The sequence below is a fragment of the Cetorhinus maximus genome, chromosome 3 (assembly GCF_964194155.1).
Source record: "Cetorhinus maximus chromosome 3, sCetMax3.hap1.1, whole genome shotgun sequence".
NCBI lineage: Eukaryota > Metazoa > Chordata > Chondrichthyes > Lamniformes > Cetorhinidae > Cetorhinus > Cetorhinus maximus.
In genome coordinates, this window is record NC_135881.1 from 73,086,930 (window position 1) to 73,103,017 (window position 16,088).

Below are 16,088 nucleotides of genomic sequence, written 5' to 3' on the forward strand. Positions count from 1 at the left end.
CTATGCCTGAGCAGTAGAGGGTGGTGGGAGGAGTAGCAGGGGCGTAGTGAGCAGGAAGCAGTACCAATGGCTGCACAATGATGACATCAGCGGCAGTGACAGGAGATACAGAATAATTCTTTTTGATATACAGTAAAGCTTGTTTTTGCTAAAAATGTGAAATCTTGTGGCGTTGTTTTGTCAGTTAATTGCCGGGTGATCAGATTTCTTCTTTAAAATTTAATAGTCTCTAACAGGATCATAACAGTATGAATTGTGAAGAGTTGATGTTAGAAGCATTGATACTAATTAATGCTATACATCTGTATATAATGTGATTTATCGATATCTGATTTGAAGTGCATAATTGTTTAAAGATGTTTTAGTGTATGAGCTTAAGTAAATTTCTGAACTAATAACATACTCAGATAATTAATTTTTCTCATGGTTAATTTTAAACCATATGAAATGTTCAAAGCACTGAGGTGAGAGAGGAAGCATGTTTATGAGCAGAAATCTCAGATCTGCAGACATGATAGTAAAGTTCAGATATAATTTTAAAAGTGAAGCTGCTAATAATTCAGGAAATTATGCAAGGCCATAATCTCAAAATGGCAAATTTTAATTTAAGAGCAAAACCACAAATAGTTTCTTTTTTCTGTGCTACAACATATTGCATCTACATCCGACAAATCAACATTGTCATAATGATTTTATTTGGAAAGTGCCACGATTTGGCTTCATGAGTTATGACTGTTTGTTCTAGCTACCCTAAGAGTTCCCCCTCCCCTATTTTAATGCCATTTTTGAAGCTAATTTCTCAATAGAATTAAGATGAATTGTGCTGTTCTCCTGGACACAGCGTCTTAGCAGTGAAGGAGCCTCAGCATTGATTTCCCAAGATCACTTGGGGAATTGCATTTAGTATTTTGGACCAAATTGCTTTCATTGCTTGGTGCAACAGTTTTCCTAATTGCAAAATGTTTCAATTCTGTTGAAAGGATCAGCAATTATATATTGTAGCACCCTTATTTACAGACAGATGTTAGCAAATTATTTTAACTAAAATAAGCTTGAAAAAGAATTGCAAAATATGAGAGAAACTAAATTGAATTCAATTAAAACTGTTTTCCAGATGGTTAGCTTGCTCCTATCCAGAGGTGCCAACATCAATGCCTTTGATAAGAAAGACCGACGTGCTATTCACTGGGCTGCCTATATGGGTATGTCATCACATTAATGGCTTTCACTTCTGTTCATTAAGATTTGACAAGTACTCATTAGTTTGTTTTTGAGTCTTTGAAAGCTTCTGGTAGGAAATTGCAGAGCTGCAATGTTTAGTTTGGGGGAGGGGTTTGAAATGTTGTCACCGAGCAGTTAGAAGAATATGTTTCATAGGTGGGCCCAGTTGAGTTATGAGTGTGTGCCTCATTTTTCACAGGGCTGAGGGGATGCCAGCTGAGCTGCCAGTAAAGTGGGCTCTTTTCATATAATGCTCCAAATAAAATGTAATTTGCGTAGTCCAAGTTGTATGTTGAGCTGTCAATTTATTTTTACATTTTGAATGAAAATGGTGATTTATCAATCAATCAATAAAAAAAAACTCAAGATCCCCGAGCAAAGTAGAAGATAAATCAGAAATATGGATCTACGTTTAAATCCCTGAAAGTGATCCGTTGTGGAAATAAAGCAGATTGCTGAGATACTAGGAACAGTCTCTGTTTCTTTTTGCCGCCCTCTCCGTCTGGCCCCACCCCATCTCTCTCCCTCTTGCCACCCCCCCCACCTCTTTCCCTCTGCACCCCCCCTCCCCCCTTTCTGGCTCACCCTCTCTCTCCCTCTGGTTCCCCCTCCTCCCTCTGGCCCCCCTCTTTCCTTCTTTGCCCCCGCCACCAAAAGTGATTGCAAAAACAATTCCTCTGCCCAGCACCGTCTTAATTATGCACCCACCTGAGCCAAAAGGAGGGAATTCCACCTGCTGTCGGATGGAAAGGGAGTGCCACCACTTCTCTCAATAGGTAACTTTCACCCATTGTCCCTTCTGTGCCCTTACTCCTTTCAGTGCTATTTCCCACATATCTCCTCACCTTTCCCCATTGCTCCTTTTCTTGCTGCCTGGTTCACCTCTCGCACCTGATTCATTGATGGAGTGGGGAAATCGCAGTGACATGTTGTAAAGGTGGTTTTCAGATGGCATTTAAAATCATGTCATTCGGCAAACAGGACTGATGTGTTTGAAAAGGTTGCCAATTGGCCCAGCTTGGTTATGAGTGAATGCTTCACTTTTCATGGGTTGAGAGGCAAGCTCATTGAGCTTCCAATCAAGTTAGCTATAGCTCACTGGAAGTTGGGAGTTCAAAGCACAGGTAGGTTCGATATGGCTGTGAGAGGTACATGCTGTGGCCCAGGACTGTAAGCAGTGACGGATTAATTGTTGGAGGAATTTGATGAAGGATAAGCCAGTGAGGTGAAAGGGCTGAAATGGGCCGGTAAAATATATAAATTTGCACATATCTAAACTTAATTAGATATTTCTTTTATTTATTCTGTACCAATATGGCTGCTGGCTAAATACAAGAGACTCAGAATTAGGCTGATTCACAGTGACACTCAATGGCCAGAGTCTGTAACAATGTAGACTTGGCCTGATTTTTTAGAATTAATCCTATATCAGCAATTATTTCAGTAACTAATGTTGCAATTAACAATGAGAGAACCCACAAGCATTACTGGTACTTTAGATAATATGGGACCTTTAATGTATTCTCCAGTTGAATTAATATGACTTGAGTCTTGTGGAATTCCATTGTGGAATAGTTATTGATTTTAATAGACTTGATAATGCCAGATAACAGTAATAGTTGTAGTATTGACTGAATGCAGTAAGTCAGTGCTTGGATGTCATTCTTACCCTGCTGCTTTTTATAGGCCACATTGAGGTGATCAAACTGTTGGTAGCACATGGAGCTGAAGTAACTTGCAAGGATAAGAAAGCTTATACACCACTTCATGCTGCAGCTTCCAGTGGAATGCTCAGTGTCGTCAAATACCTACTAGATCTTGGAGTTGATGTAAGTTGAAGAACTGCAGTCATTTTAGCTGAGTCATTGTGAAAATTATCTATCTGTATTTTTATTTATCTCGTGTATTACATTTATGCATAAGAATTTGCTGTGCTATTAACATTTAACTTAATGCTTCACACATTTTAACCAAACTTCACAAGCACGAGATACTGGATTTATTTTTGTAAATGGGCACTTAGAATTATCCATCAATTTTGTTTAGGCATTTGTCAGAAGTAATATTACCTCAGTACCCCTTTTTCAGTTGAATATTTTCAACTTTTCTTTTCACCGCCATTTTGAAAATGTAGCAATCACCAAGGATTAACAATCTGTACTTGAATATTACTTTGCTACTCATTAACAACCTCACTAGATTCATTCATTGTTTCATTTGGACTTTTTGAAACCAATTTTACTATATACTTTTCCTATTTTGATAGTGAAACTTGAAACTGGCTGTCTGTTTACATCCATAGACTTCTGAGATTTTAGCCTGATAACTTTTAACACTGGAAAATATTAACTACATTTGGTTTCTTCACATTGTATTTGTTTGAAAACATTTGCCATAGCTCTCCCTCAACTAATTTGTCACGTGAAAAATGACCTAACATTTGATGTTAACTCAAATATAGTCAATACATTTGCAACCCCTAACATGGTTAAAAAGTCAAGATTAAACTACTGTGGATGCTGAAAATATGAAATAGAAACAGAAAAAAACGAATACTCAGAAGATCAGCTGTGAAGCTGAAAGGTCATCAACTTGAAATGTTGACTCTGTTTCCCTACCACAGATGCTGCCTGATCAGCTGAATGTTTTTCGTATTTTCTGTTTTTACATGCTGATACCTTTTAAAAGCAGCTTAGAGTTGTATTTTCAGGTACTGTATGGTATATGAATATTTTCATTCCCTTGTATAGTTTCTTTTTCCTGAAGATCTGAAACAATCTACAAATTCTTAGTTTGCTTTTTTTCATTCCATTTTGAAATAGCTGCATAAACCCACAGACCAATTTCACCTTTTCAATTTGTTTCCCATATTTGTAGTTTGTAATTTAACACAGTTTACTGTTAAATCATCTGGAAATCCAATAAAATGAACATGAAGTTTGGAATCTAATTTCAACAGAAACAAAATATCAATGGATTTGTTAAATTGTATTAAACTTTCCTTAGAAAGAAAGCAGTTCATTGCACAATGAATTGCTAAACAAAATTTTGCTGATAGTCAGGAATGTTGGCATTAATTTTAAAACTTTATGTGGCCATTTCTCTGCATCTTTAGATTCGTTCTTGTAGAATTCTTGAATTTTATTAGCAATGCAAGTCTATTGAATGTATAGTCTTGTGTCGACTGTTATGTACTTCACAGATTAATGAGCCAAATGCATATGGAAATACTCCTCTCCATGTGGCCTGTTACAATGGCCAGGATGTAGTTGTGAATGAGCTAATTGACTGTGGAGCAAATGTCAACCAAGTGAATGAGAAAGGCTTCACCCCACTGCACTTTGCTGCTGCTTCAACACATGGTGCACTGTGTTTAGAACTCTTGGTCAGTAATGGGGCAGAAGTGAACATTAAGGTAAGAGACAGATACATCCACTGTCAGTAAATGAAAATAAAATTTTCCAAATTTGTAATGTTGAGCACTGGGTTGAAATAAATGGATTGTGTGAAGATTTTATGACAACAGTAATTTCCATCTCCCTGTGATGTAGAGACTTTTTGCTCTAGTTTTTGTTCTTGAATGTTTGCCACAGTGGATCAGATGTCCTAGCTATAAATTAATTAGCTTCCATGTATCTGTATAAACGTCTGTAAAAGTTAACTGCTGGTTTTTAAGTCTTAAGTTCTGGTTGAGGTTGTGACAAAAGGATAGCAGTTTTTCAGTTGGTAGCATATTTCATATAATCCTTTAAAACAGGCTAATCAATATATGGTTTAATGTGTTGTGTTATGATAAATATTAGGCAGCAGTTATGCCTCAATTTTCGAATCCACAATGGACCCGCCAAAATTTGAAAAGATTCCCTCAGCCTCTGTATCTTCTCCAAACATGTCATCTTGATTCCACTTTTCCTTTACAAAGTCCTTAAACACATTATCACTACTCATCTGTGTCCACCTCTCCCACCATTTAAATTTCTTTAATCTGGGTTCTGTCCCATGTACATGATAACATTTGTCATAAGTTGTCAGCACTGTTTTACTACAGCAACCGCTCAACATTCTCCCTTTGCTTTGGTGGTGTGACAGTCCCACTGTGGTCCATTGCCTCTCCTCTGTGGCATCATCTACTCTGTCATTTCTACCTGCCCAAATGCAACTGGTGGGAAGAATAAGGAGACTTACATACTGCTTGAAAAGTAAGTCTAAATGGGGCAGAGGAACAAAGTGATCTGTAGGCACGCACACAAATTATTAAAAGTAGCAATGCCGGTTAATAGGGCCATAAGCAAGGTGACAAAGCACTGGGGATTCATTTCTAGAGGGATAGAATTGAAAAGTAGAGAAGTTATATTAAATTTGTATCAAACCTTGATCAAACCATACATGGGAGTACTGCACACAGTTCTGGTCTCCATATTATAAAAAAGATAGGTACTGAAATAAGTACAAAAAAGATTTACAAGGATGATGTCAGATCTGAGAGATTACACTTATCAGGAAAGACTGAATAGGCTGGGTCTCTTTCTTTAGAAAGAAGAGAAAGAAATATAGAGACGATGTTTGCACTTGTTTGATGGGTTGGAAGATCAAAGCTAGGGACCAATAAATATAGTCACTAATAAACCTAGTTGGGAATTCTAGAGAAACTTTTTCGCCCAAAGTGTGAAATGTGTGGAACTTTGTTACCACAAGATTAGTTGAGGCAAGTAGCATAGATGCAATTAAGGGGGAGCAAAGCAAGCACATGAAGTAAGGAATAAAGAATGTGCAGATAGTGTTAAGTGAAGAGGGTGAGAGAAGGCTTGTGTGGTGCATAAACATTAGCATAGACCAGTTGGGGTGATTGGCCTGTTTCTGCGTTGTAAATTCCGTGTAGCTAGTGTAATCCCCAAAATGGATTCTTCTCCAGTTCAAACATTTTGCCATGCTTTGAGGTTCCATCCTTGGCTCCCCCCTAGTCCTCAAATGTGAACTCCCTATCAACAACTCTTAACTGTTAATGTGGAACCAACTTCCACCCAGCTTAACCATTGCGTTACTATCCTGAGCTCCATGACCAATGCTGTAAAGCATGTTTGCTACTGCCATGGATCATCTAGAACTTTCTCAAACAGGCAGCATCAAAGACTCTTGACTCTTTTCCTTACTCAAATTGAGATCAGCTGTACGTGACCACAAAGTTCCATTTGGCCTTGAGCTGAGCTGAGCTTCACACCCCATGTGCTGTCCATCTGCTTGATGTTCGGTTCTAAAATGAACATTAGAATCTATTATGGAATCTGTTGTTTCAAAGCTTGTATCTTTTGAGACAGATCCAAATTGAAAAGGGAAACTGGGGAAGAAAACTGACCCTCCCAGTTTCTAAGGAAACCAAGACTGGAAACTATATAAATGGAGTCAGCCATCAGTGCTCAGTAGATAATTAGCCCAGTAGTGCAGTATAGCCAAGCTGAAGAAGACATAGGCTAGATCCAGAACCTGAGAATAAGCAAAGATATATAGTTGCTGCACCTGTTTCTATTACTTGAAGATAACATGGTGGGTCTGCGCCATTCAAACCGTTGTAAGCAAAGTTGAGGAGCTTCTGCAGATGTGTGCACCAATTTTAGTGAAGACCATGCCTGTGGAACTTGGGTTGGTTGTTCACTGCTGTTAGCTGAGGATCGAGGTAAATCCTAGAAGAGGAGTTGAAATCCTTCATAAGTAGGTCAGAGTTTTGAGGGACTTTGTCACTGAGATTGATGACATATATGCTGAATGGACTGCTGATCCAATTTTGTAAGATCTGTCTTGGCTGTATCTGCCATTTAACATATAATAGTTTATAATTGACTGCAATTTGCCTGTTAATTCATAGTTAACTTATGTTAATTCTGGTTTTAGAGTATAGGTGGTTACCTAAGTTGTTTGCTTTGTTTGATTCTTGTATAGCAAAATACTTCTGATTTAAACCATGTAATCTTGTGGTTTCATTCTTGTAGTAAATAACTTGGATTTCAGATTTCTTCTATTTTACAAAGAGTTACTGACCAAGATCATAACAAACCATAGAACCTTCACTGGAACTATAGCTCCACCAGAATTGAAATTCTTTACTCCACCTCCAAATATGATTTCTCCAATGCCATCTTCAGTGCCATCTCCTCAAACTGCAACTCATCCAGAACTCTACCACCTCTGTTATCCCACTTACCTACATCCTGCCTTGAATAGTTTTCTAAAAATATAGTGATTCATATTTAAAATTTGAATTTTGCAAATGCTACCTTTAAATAAATAAATAAATAGCTACCTTGCTTCAGTAAAGGATGTCAGTACTGGGGCATGGAATATTGGTTGAACGTAGTGCAGAAGTGATGCAAAAAAATGATCCTTCACTCTGCCACAGCAGGAACTTGAGGATTGTTATTTTTGTTCTATGAAGCAACTCTCAGTAAAAATTAGATTGAAAATGTTCAAGCGCACTAATGCATGGTCCATTACAGTAAACAGAGAAACATGGCTTGAATTTGTAGTCTAAAAATGAACTAAAACCTGGATCCTAAAAATGGAAAGAATATGCTAAGCCTCTATACCAGTTCTTGTAACTTTTAATTAGTTAAATTTAAAAACAAAATGAATTATCTTGTGTTTGAAATTAGTTCAATATTTTTAAAAAGAAAGATGGAACGTGTATCATATAACTGCTTTCATGGCTTGAGGATGTGTCAACGCACTTCACAAGAAATCAATTCATTTCTTAAGCAATGTTCACTGTTGTAGTATAGGAGAATATGACAGCTAAGGCAAACCAAGCAATGCAACAGTCAAGATCCACAAAGAGCAAAACAGTGAATGACCAAATGATCTGTTTTCAATAATATTAGTTGAGGGATAAAATAAATGTTAGCCAGGATTCATGGAGAACTTCCCTGCTCTTGGAACAGCCCATGGGATCTTTTACATTCACTAAAATCAGCATCTCTGACAGTACAACAGCCTTTGAATGAGTTGCCTGCCCAGATTATGTACTTAAATCTCTTAGGGCTTGAACAGATATTTGATAGAGGCAAGATTTCTTCCACTGAACAAAAACTGAAGCCTGATTTAATATTAAAAGTCTTGTGTCTAGCATGCACCTGATAGGCTTATCATATGAGAACACAGCAGGCATATCAATTAGGGCGACTGCGCGTCCTCCCCATGGTTCCTATGTTGAAATAAGACCATAAGACGTAGGAACAGAAGTAGGCCATTCGGCCCATCAAGTTCTGCTCCGCTATTGAGGTCATGGCTGATCTGATAATCCTCAGTTCCACTTTCCTGCCTTTTCCCCATAATCTTGATTCCCCTACTGAGTAAAAATCTGTCTATCTCAGCCTTGAATATACTTAACAACCCAGTGTCTACAGCCCTCTGCGGTAAAGAATTCCACAGATTGACTACCCTCTGAGAGAAGAAATTCCTCCTCATCTCTGTCTTAAATGGGTGAGGCCTTACTCTGAGATTATGCCTTCTGCTCCTAGGCTCTCCCACAAGGGGAAACAACCTCAGCATCTACCCTGTCAAGCTTCCTCAGAATCTTATGTTTCAATAATATCGCCTCTCATTCCTCTAAACTCCAATGAGTACTGGCCTAACCTACACAACTTCTCCTCATAAGAAAATCCCTCCATATCCAGGATCAACCTATTGAACCTTCTCTGGACTGTCTCCGATGCCAGTAGATCTTTCTTTAGGTAGGGGGACCAAAACTGTTCACAATATTCTAGGTGTGGTCTAACTAGTGCCTTGCATAGTTTTAGCAAGACTTCTCTATTTTTATACTCCATTCCCTTTGAAATAAAGGCCAACATTCCATTTGCCTTCCCTCTTACCTGCTGAACTTGTAAATTAACTTCTTGTGATTCATGCATGAGGATACCCAAATCCCTCTGTGCTGCAGCTTTCTGCAGTCTTTCTCCATTTAAATAATATTCAGCTCCTCTGTTCTTCCTGCCAAAGTGCACGACCTCACATTTTTCCACATTATGTTCCATATGCCAAGTTTTTGCTCGCTCACTTAACCTGTCAGTATCCCTCTGCAGACTCTTTGTGTCATCCTCACCTCTTGACTTCCCACATATTTTTGTGTCATTCTCAAACTTGGCGATAGTGCATTCACTTCCCTCATCCAAGTCACCAGTATACATTATAAATAATCACGGCCCCAGCACTGATCCCTGTGACACTCCACTAGTTACAGGTTGCCATCCTGAAAAGGTCCCCCTTATCCCAACCCTCTGCAGCCTTTTAGTCAGCCAATCCTCTATCCATGCTAATATACTACCCCAACACCATGGGCTCTTATCTTATTAAGTAGCCTTATGTGTGGTACCTTATTTGAACACCTTTTGGAAATCCAGATATATTGCATCTACTGGTTCCCCTTTATCTATCCTGCTTGTTACCGCCTCAGAGAATTCTAATAAATTTGTCAGGCATGATTTCTCCTTTATGAAGACATGCTGACTCTGCATGATTATATTATGTATTTCTAAATGCTCTGCTATTACATCCTTATAATAGACTCTAACATTTTGCAAATCAATTGTCTTTGTACAGTTTCCTATTCTAATTCATTGTTTCTCAACAGCTCAAGACTATGGAAGTCCTCACTCACCTCAAGTTTTTCTTTCCACCTTCAAACTTTTAAAATCTAGGCTTGACATTGCAGCTGCTACTTTATTTATCTTGTGTCCTCCTATTCTTTTCAACCTTGGCAGTGACCTGTCTTTTTGCGTCTTTGCCTGTCAACAGTTTCTCAACTGTAAAGAAGAAAGTGTCTGCCCTGACATTATCTAATGCAGCATAGACTCGAATTAAACTTCTGACCTTCTGGTTTGTATTTCCTAGTGGTATTACAATTATGAGGTTTTTTTGGGACTGTATCTTTAATTTAGGGTAAAATGAAGGGAATCATGTGAGCTGTTTTGAAGGCTGCTTGACAGCAAGCCTGGGTGATTTGATTGTTAGAGACTAATGGGGGTCCAGATTTTTTAACTGGAAGCAAGGTGTTTGCACTTGGAGACAATGGCAGCAGTCTGTGGGCTAACAGCAGATAGACTGGATCTCCAGAGCCTCAGAAAAGTGTTGAGGATGTTATGTTGTAAACAGTTGTACTTTGAACTGTCCATTTACTTCCAAGATAAAAGAAAGTTGGGCCTTCAAGGATAGCTAATCAACATTCCTACCTTAATATAAGGCCCACGCAATTCACTTTGAATGGTGATGGGCTTTGAGATAGTGATTTGAGATAGGGTACAGAGGAAGCCATTGTGATATTGGGTTACAGGCTTTGGTCTCTCTTGGATCATGACACTGATTAGCTGTGGTTCAGTTGGTAGCACTGTTACCTCTGAGTCAGAAGGTTATGGGTTCAAGTCCCACTCCAAGACTTGAGCACAAAAATCTAGGCTGACTCTCCAATGCAGTAGTGAGGGAGTGCTACACTGTCAAAGGTGCTCTCTTTCAGATGAGATGTTAAATCGAGGCCCTCTGTGCAGCTCTCTTGTCGACCTAAAAGATCCAATACCAACATTTCAGAGAAGGGGAGTTATCATCAGTGTCCTAGCCAATATTTATCTCTCAATCAATATCACAAAAACAAATTGTCTAATAATTATCACATTGTGACAGTTTTCTGTGTGCAAATGGCTGTTGTGTTTCCTACATTCCAACAGTCACTACACTTGTACTTCCTTTTTAAACCTTTATCTACTTTACATTTGCCCACTAAACTATCTAAAGAGCTTTTTTGAGCATTTTTTAAAACAAATCAATTTTGTTTGTGGAACAGGAATTTTCCTTGGATCTGTTGACAATTAATGTAAGTGTAAACTCTGGACCACAGATATAATGGGTTGATGTGTAGCAAATATGATCTGTGTAGTATAGTCATACCATTCCTGGTCGTGCTTTACGTTTTTGCAAAAAGTAGATGGGAGTTGTTGTTTTCAGTGTTTGACTGGCAACAAATGTAAGAATTCATTTATGTAAGTTAAAGGATTTTTAGAAAAAAATTCATTTTAATTAGAATTGTAGAGTTTTACTGAATAATAAGAGACCATTTAGCGCATAAAACCTGTGCCGAATTTCTGAAAGAGCTGTCCATTTAATTCCATTTTCCATTACCTTTGTAAATTAATCATTTTGAAATATTTATCCACTTATCCCATGAGGGCTAATATGAATTCTGCTTCCACAACTTTTCTGTAAAGGGAATCCTATGTCCTAATATCCCTCGAAGATTTTTTCCTAACCTCTTCATTTTTTGGTTATTATTTATTGCCAGTTAAATACTGATATACCAACCTGTGAAAATATTTTTCCCTATTTATCTTATCAATGTCCCTTAAAATCCATCTGAACATTTCTCAGATCTCTTAAACTTCTGTCTAAAAATGCAGCTCAGTTTCTCTAGTCTTTTGTCATACTAAAGCTGCTTATTCCTAGTAACCTTTTAGCAAGCTTTTTCTGTATCCTGTCCACAGCTTTGAAATAATTTCTAAAATAAGGGCTGAAAACTGGACATCACTCAGTGTAATTTTAGTGGAAGGTTGGCAGAAAGCCTGGAGAAACAGCATTAAATGACTGTTGATGCTGTTTCGCTAGAATTTCTGTTGAAATTTAGTAGGATCTTAAGGAACCCCTGTAAAAAGTCTGTTATAACCAACTATTTATATATATTTAGCATTAATTTTCATTTTTATTCGGTAACTCCCTTTATAAACTAGGATCCCATATTGTAACAATTTCAACACTTTGTTTTCCACTTACAAAGATTTGTGTACCTTAACTCCTAGGTCTTTCTATGCTTCAACTCCTATGGCTATTTTATCATTTTTCCTCTTCTTTACATGTATTTGCTCAGCATCCTTTCCTGTTATTCTGTAGTAACATGTCAAAACATTTTTTTTACATTGCGAGTGATCTGTAATGCACCGCATGAAAGGGTGGAAGATGTGAATTCAATAGTAAAACACTATAATCTGTCCAGTCGAGAATTCTTGGGAGCAAGTAATTTCTGGATTTATAAAATGACATTAAAATGCCGAACCACAAGTGTGTGAACCAGGAAACACCATAGGTATAAATATTTACCTGAAGCATAAAAAGATGATAAGACAGAAAAATCAGTAATAAAATGGTTTTACTTATCCAAATTACTGTATCTCCGCTCCCAAAGTATGTACCAAGATGACGTCAAGGGAACTGCTTGGGTCTGGTTTTTCAAAAAAAAATTCTGGATTAGTATTGCTTCCAAACAATAGATTTCCAGACTGGAGAGGCTAGTGTATTTAAGAAAATTGGATACAAACTTCAAGGGAAAAATTTACAGGGCCATGGGGAAAGAGCAGGAGATGGCAATTAATTAGATAGCTTTACCAAAGGGCTGAATGACCTCCTTTTGTGCTGTATTATTCTTTTACTATATACTTACAATCCTTTGCCTGTTAAGTACAGTCCTGTTCGTGATTTCTGCTCATTTTGAAATGCCATTTATACTCGAGTCCATATCATTTTTAATATATGGATAGGTAGAGAAAGAAAAAATGAGTGAGTGAACCTCATACTGATGAGTCCTGGAGAACTCACTAATTACTAACCTTCAATGTGAAAATTAACCATTAACCACTTTTCTCTGATTTGTCCTTTAGATAAGTTCACATCCATGCTTCTACACAATACTGTGCAGCTTAATTTTATCAACAAGCATCCTCAGCATAATCTTTTCAAACACGTTTTTTGAAAATCCGTATAAACAATAACTACTGCATTTCCTTTATTAGTACACTCCAGCACTGCTACAAAGAATTTAGCAGATTTCTGACATGATTTGCCTTTTCTACTCTACTCTACTTGCAATCTCTACTTGCTTGATCTTATTTGGAAAGAAAGATGAAACTTAATTGAGTATTCAATATTATGGTCTCTGCAACCTTGGCCACTACTGATATTCGACTGACTGATCTATAGATGCTTGATTTATATCTTTCTCTATTCCTGAATAGAGGTATTATATTTGAAATCTCAAGTTCTCTGGAACAACTTTCATATCCAGAATTGGTTGTGGTGATCCTTTTCTCTCTGACTTTACTCAGCATTCTTGGATACATGTCATTCGTACTTGGAGTTCAGTCAGTTCTTTTGGTACTGTCTCCTGATCTTTGACTATCCTATTGAATTGCATCGACTCATGTAATCTCTGTCTTACTCACCAGATCTCAAGACTTAAATGATTCCAAACCTGAAGTTAACTCAAAGACAGTTTAGACATTAAAAGCTTTACAGACTTTGGCCAATTAAAGACCACTAGCCAATGAAAAATTTTAATCCAGGAAATCAGAAAATGGATTGCGTATTGACTCAATGCCCTCCCTTAGTTAGGTTTTCTAGGCTTTGCCCTTTACAGCAACTTGATTCCACTATTTTGCTTCGAGATGGCATTGAAAATATAATGTTTTGTTGATGTAGCAGGTTGTGCTCTTTTTAGTGAGATTGAATTTCAGTGTACAGCAATGAACAGCTCTGAAAATTGCTTAGCATGAAGTAGATTTAATCCTGTCAATGACGCCTCTTCCCTTCATTCATAGTTAAAGAAATGAAGAATATGAGAGTTAATATAGAAGTTCCAGATCATAGTTTTGTCACTTTTATTGTTTTTTTTAAAGTTCTGTTTATTATTTGCTGCTCCTCAGACCAATATAAGTATACTGTTTGTCAGTTCTTTAACTGCATCATTCTCTCCAAATAAATATCTCGATAGTTGGTTTTATTAATGAAATCGAAGTGGTATATGTGCATGTAAATGCACAGGTTTTTTTTGGAGTAGATGGATGCTTCAGTTTAATGGAAGTGATGGAAATAAAACTAAGTAACATGAGTACACGTCTGTTCATAGTAAAAGGCAGCATGACCTGGAAATATAGGTCCCTGTGGTGTGTAGTCAAATCTAGAAACATCTCATGTGGAATGACTGACCTACTTAAGGATCTCTCTCATAGATGAGTAGTTCACTGCACATTGAGCTTCCTTGATCATTGAGCACCATCCTTTTTGGTTGAATGGGTACATTGCTTGGATTACTGAGGGGCTAACCCTCTAGCATAACATAATTTAAGAAAAAAAATTGTTTCTAAGCAGTGTAAAGAATAAATAACTTGTCAATTTTGATTCTTCTGTCCTTATCTATGTAAATGGCAGTTAAAGATTTGTTATAATGGAAAAATAGATACCATTATATATATATTATATATGTTGATATACAGTGCTGTCTCAGTGATAACCTATATATGATTTAATTCTGTTTTAGAGTAAAGACGGGAAGACTCCATTGCACATGACAGCAATTCATGGCAGATTCTCAAGGTCACAGACCATCATTCAGAATGGTAACTGACCCATTAATTAGACCAGTTATTAAATGCTTCAAGAATTTAGCTGTCTATATAATTTTTCTCTGTTTGTTTAAATTATTCTTTGATAGATCTCTAATCTTAGAGAAAATGTACTAACCAGTATGTCTGTCTTTAACCACTTGAGGTTCCTGGGAGGTTTGGGAGTCTTCTATTTATCAAAATGTTGCTCCAATTTAACCATTTTCAACCATCAGTACAGAAATTGACAATTTATATGTAATATTTGGGTTTATTCATGTTATTTTCAAGTAAGTGGACTGTTGTATTTCAGCCTTTCATCAGAAATTAGGTTGAGTGTCAGGAAAATATAATTTTCATAACATTATTGGAATTTACTGTAAAGTAGGAATAGTGTGTGTGTGTTTGTGTATGGGACTTAATTGAATTAAACTGAGCTGTTTTGAAGGCTTTGATGCATCAGAAGAGAAGCTAGGTTTGAAATGTTAAATAGGTTAACATGGCTGGAGTTTTAGAATGTGAGGTGTAAAGGGAAATTTTGCATTTTTAGATAAACCAAAATAATTTGAATTTCAAGAGGTGGTGAAATGTTGCACTTAGCCAGAAGAAGCCAAATAGTGTGTTATTTTTCCTAAAGCTTACTGATAAAATTGATACTATTAAAGATTTTTATTATTAGAAAAGTAGAGTTGAAAAGACATATTAGGGCAATAGGATTTTTCATTAAAAAGGGAGAAAGAAACCTGTATAAAGAAGATGAGGTTTTGTGTAAGGAATTCTAAGATCTAACAAGTGTGAAAAGCTTCCAGCCTCTAAGCCTCAAGTTGCTGCCTACAAGAACTGAAGTGAAGAAAACTCACTTTGAATTCGACTGTTCCAGGGTATTGCATTACTTTGCCTGGGCCTTTTAAAAACCTGTGTGTTTTACTGTTGCCATAAAGGAGGCGCTAGTGGGAGTTAGATTAACTAGGGGAGCTAGGAGTTGTTATAGTAATTTGTAAACCTATGTATGTGCTTAAAATTTTTTTTTATTAATAAAGGTTGAATTTAGTTTTGTAAGAAACCTATAAGACTCAATCAAGGCATGTACCTCGAAATAAATACAAATTGTAGAATAGCTGTGGCAGTTGTTTCAAGTTTCCCTCTGGGATTTGAACAGCTCAGCATTTACCATCCGCTGTGCTATAACATTGAGCAAAATTTAAAATATAAATTGTGAACCTGTCCTCCTGTGTTGACACAATCTTTCATGGCATCACTTGTGGTTTACTGTCATACACAACAACAGAATTGTATGGTGAGAAAGTATAGTCAGGCTGTAAGCTGGGAAGTAATAGCAGGGGGTCTGAAGAGTTCATTGCGTGCTTTCAGAGTCAGGTAGCTGGTATTTGAGTCAGGGGTCCAGAAGGATACCAAATTGAGTTAATGCTAGGACAGGCAGAGATCTGGTAGGGAAGAGGCGCAAAG

General features: G+C 37.1%; 1 protein-coding gene across 2 annotated transcripts in view; it reads left to right on the forward strand.

The window, feature by feature from the left end:
- Positions 1–16,088, forward strand: part of LOC144678722 (serine/threonine-protein phosphatase 6 regulatory ankyrin repeat subunit A-like) — a 141,687-nt gene that overhangs the window by 15,633 nt on the left and 109,966 nt on the right. For both annotated transcript variants that reach the window (XM_078538557.1, XM_078538558.1), the window contains 4 exons: positions 1,115–1,202; positions 2,908–3,050; positions 4,424–4,636; positions 14,558–14,636. In XM_078538557.1, coding sequence (XP_078394683.1) covers positions 1,115–1,202; positions 2,908–3,050; positions 4,424–4,636; positions 14,558–14,636 — 523 coding nt within the window. The remainder of the gene's footprint in view (positions 1–1,114; positions 1,203–2,907; positions 3,051–4,423; positions 4,637–14,557; positions 14,637–16,088) is intronic.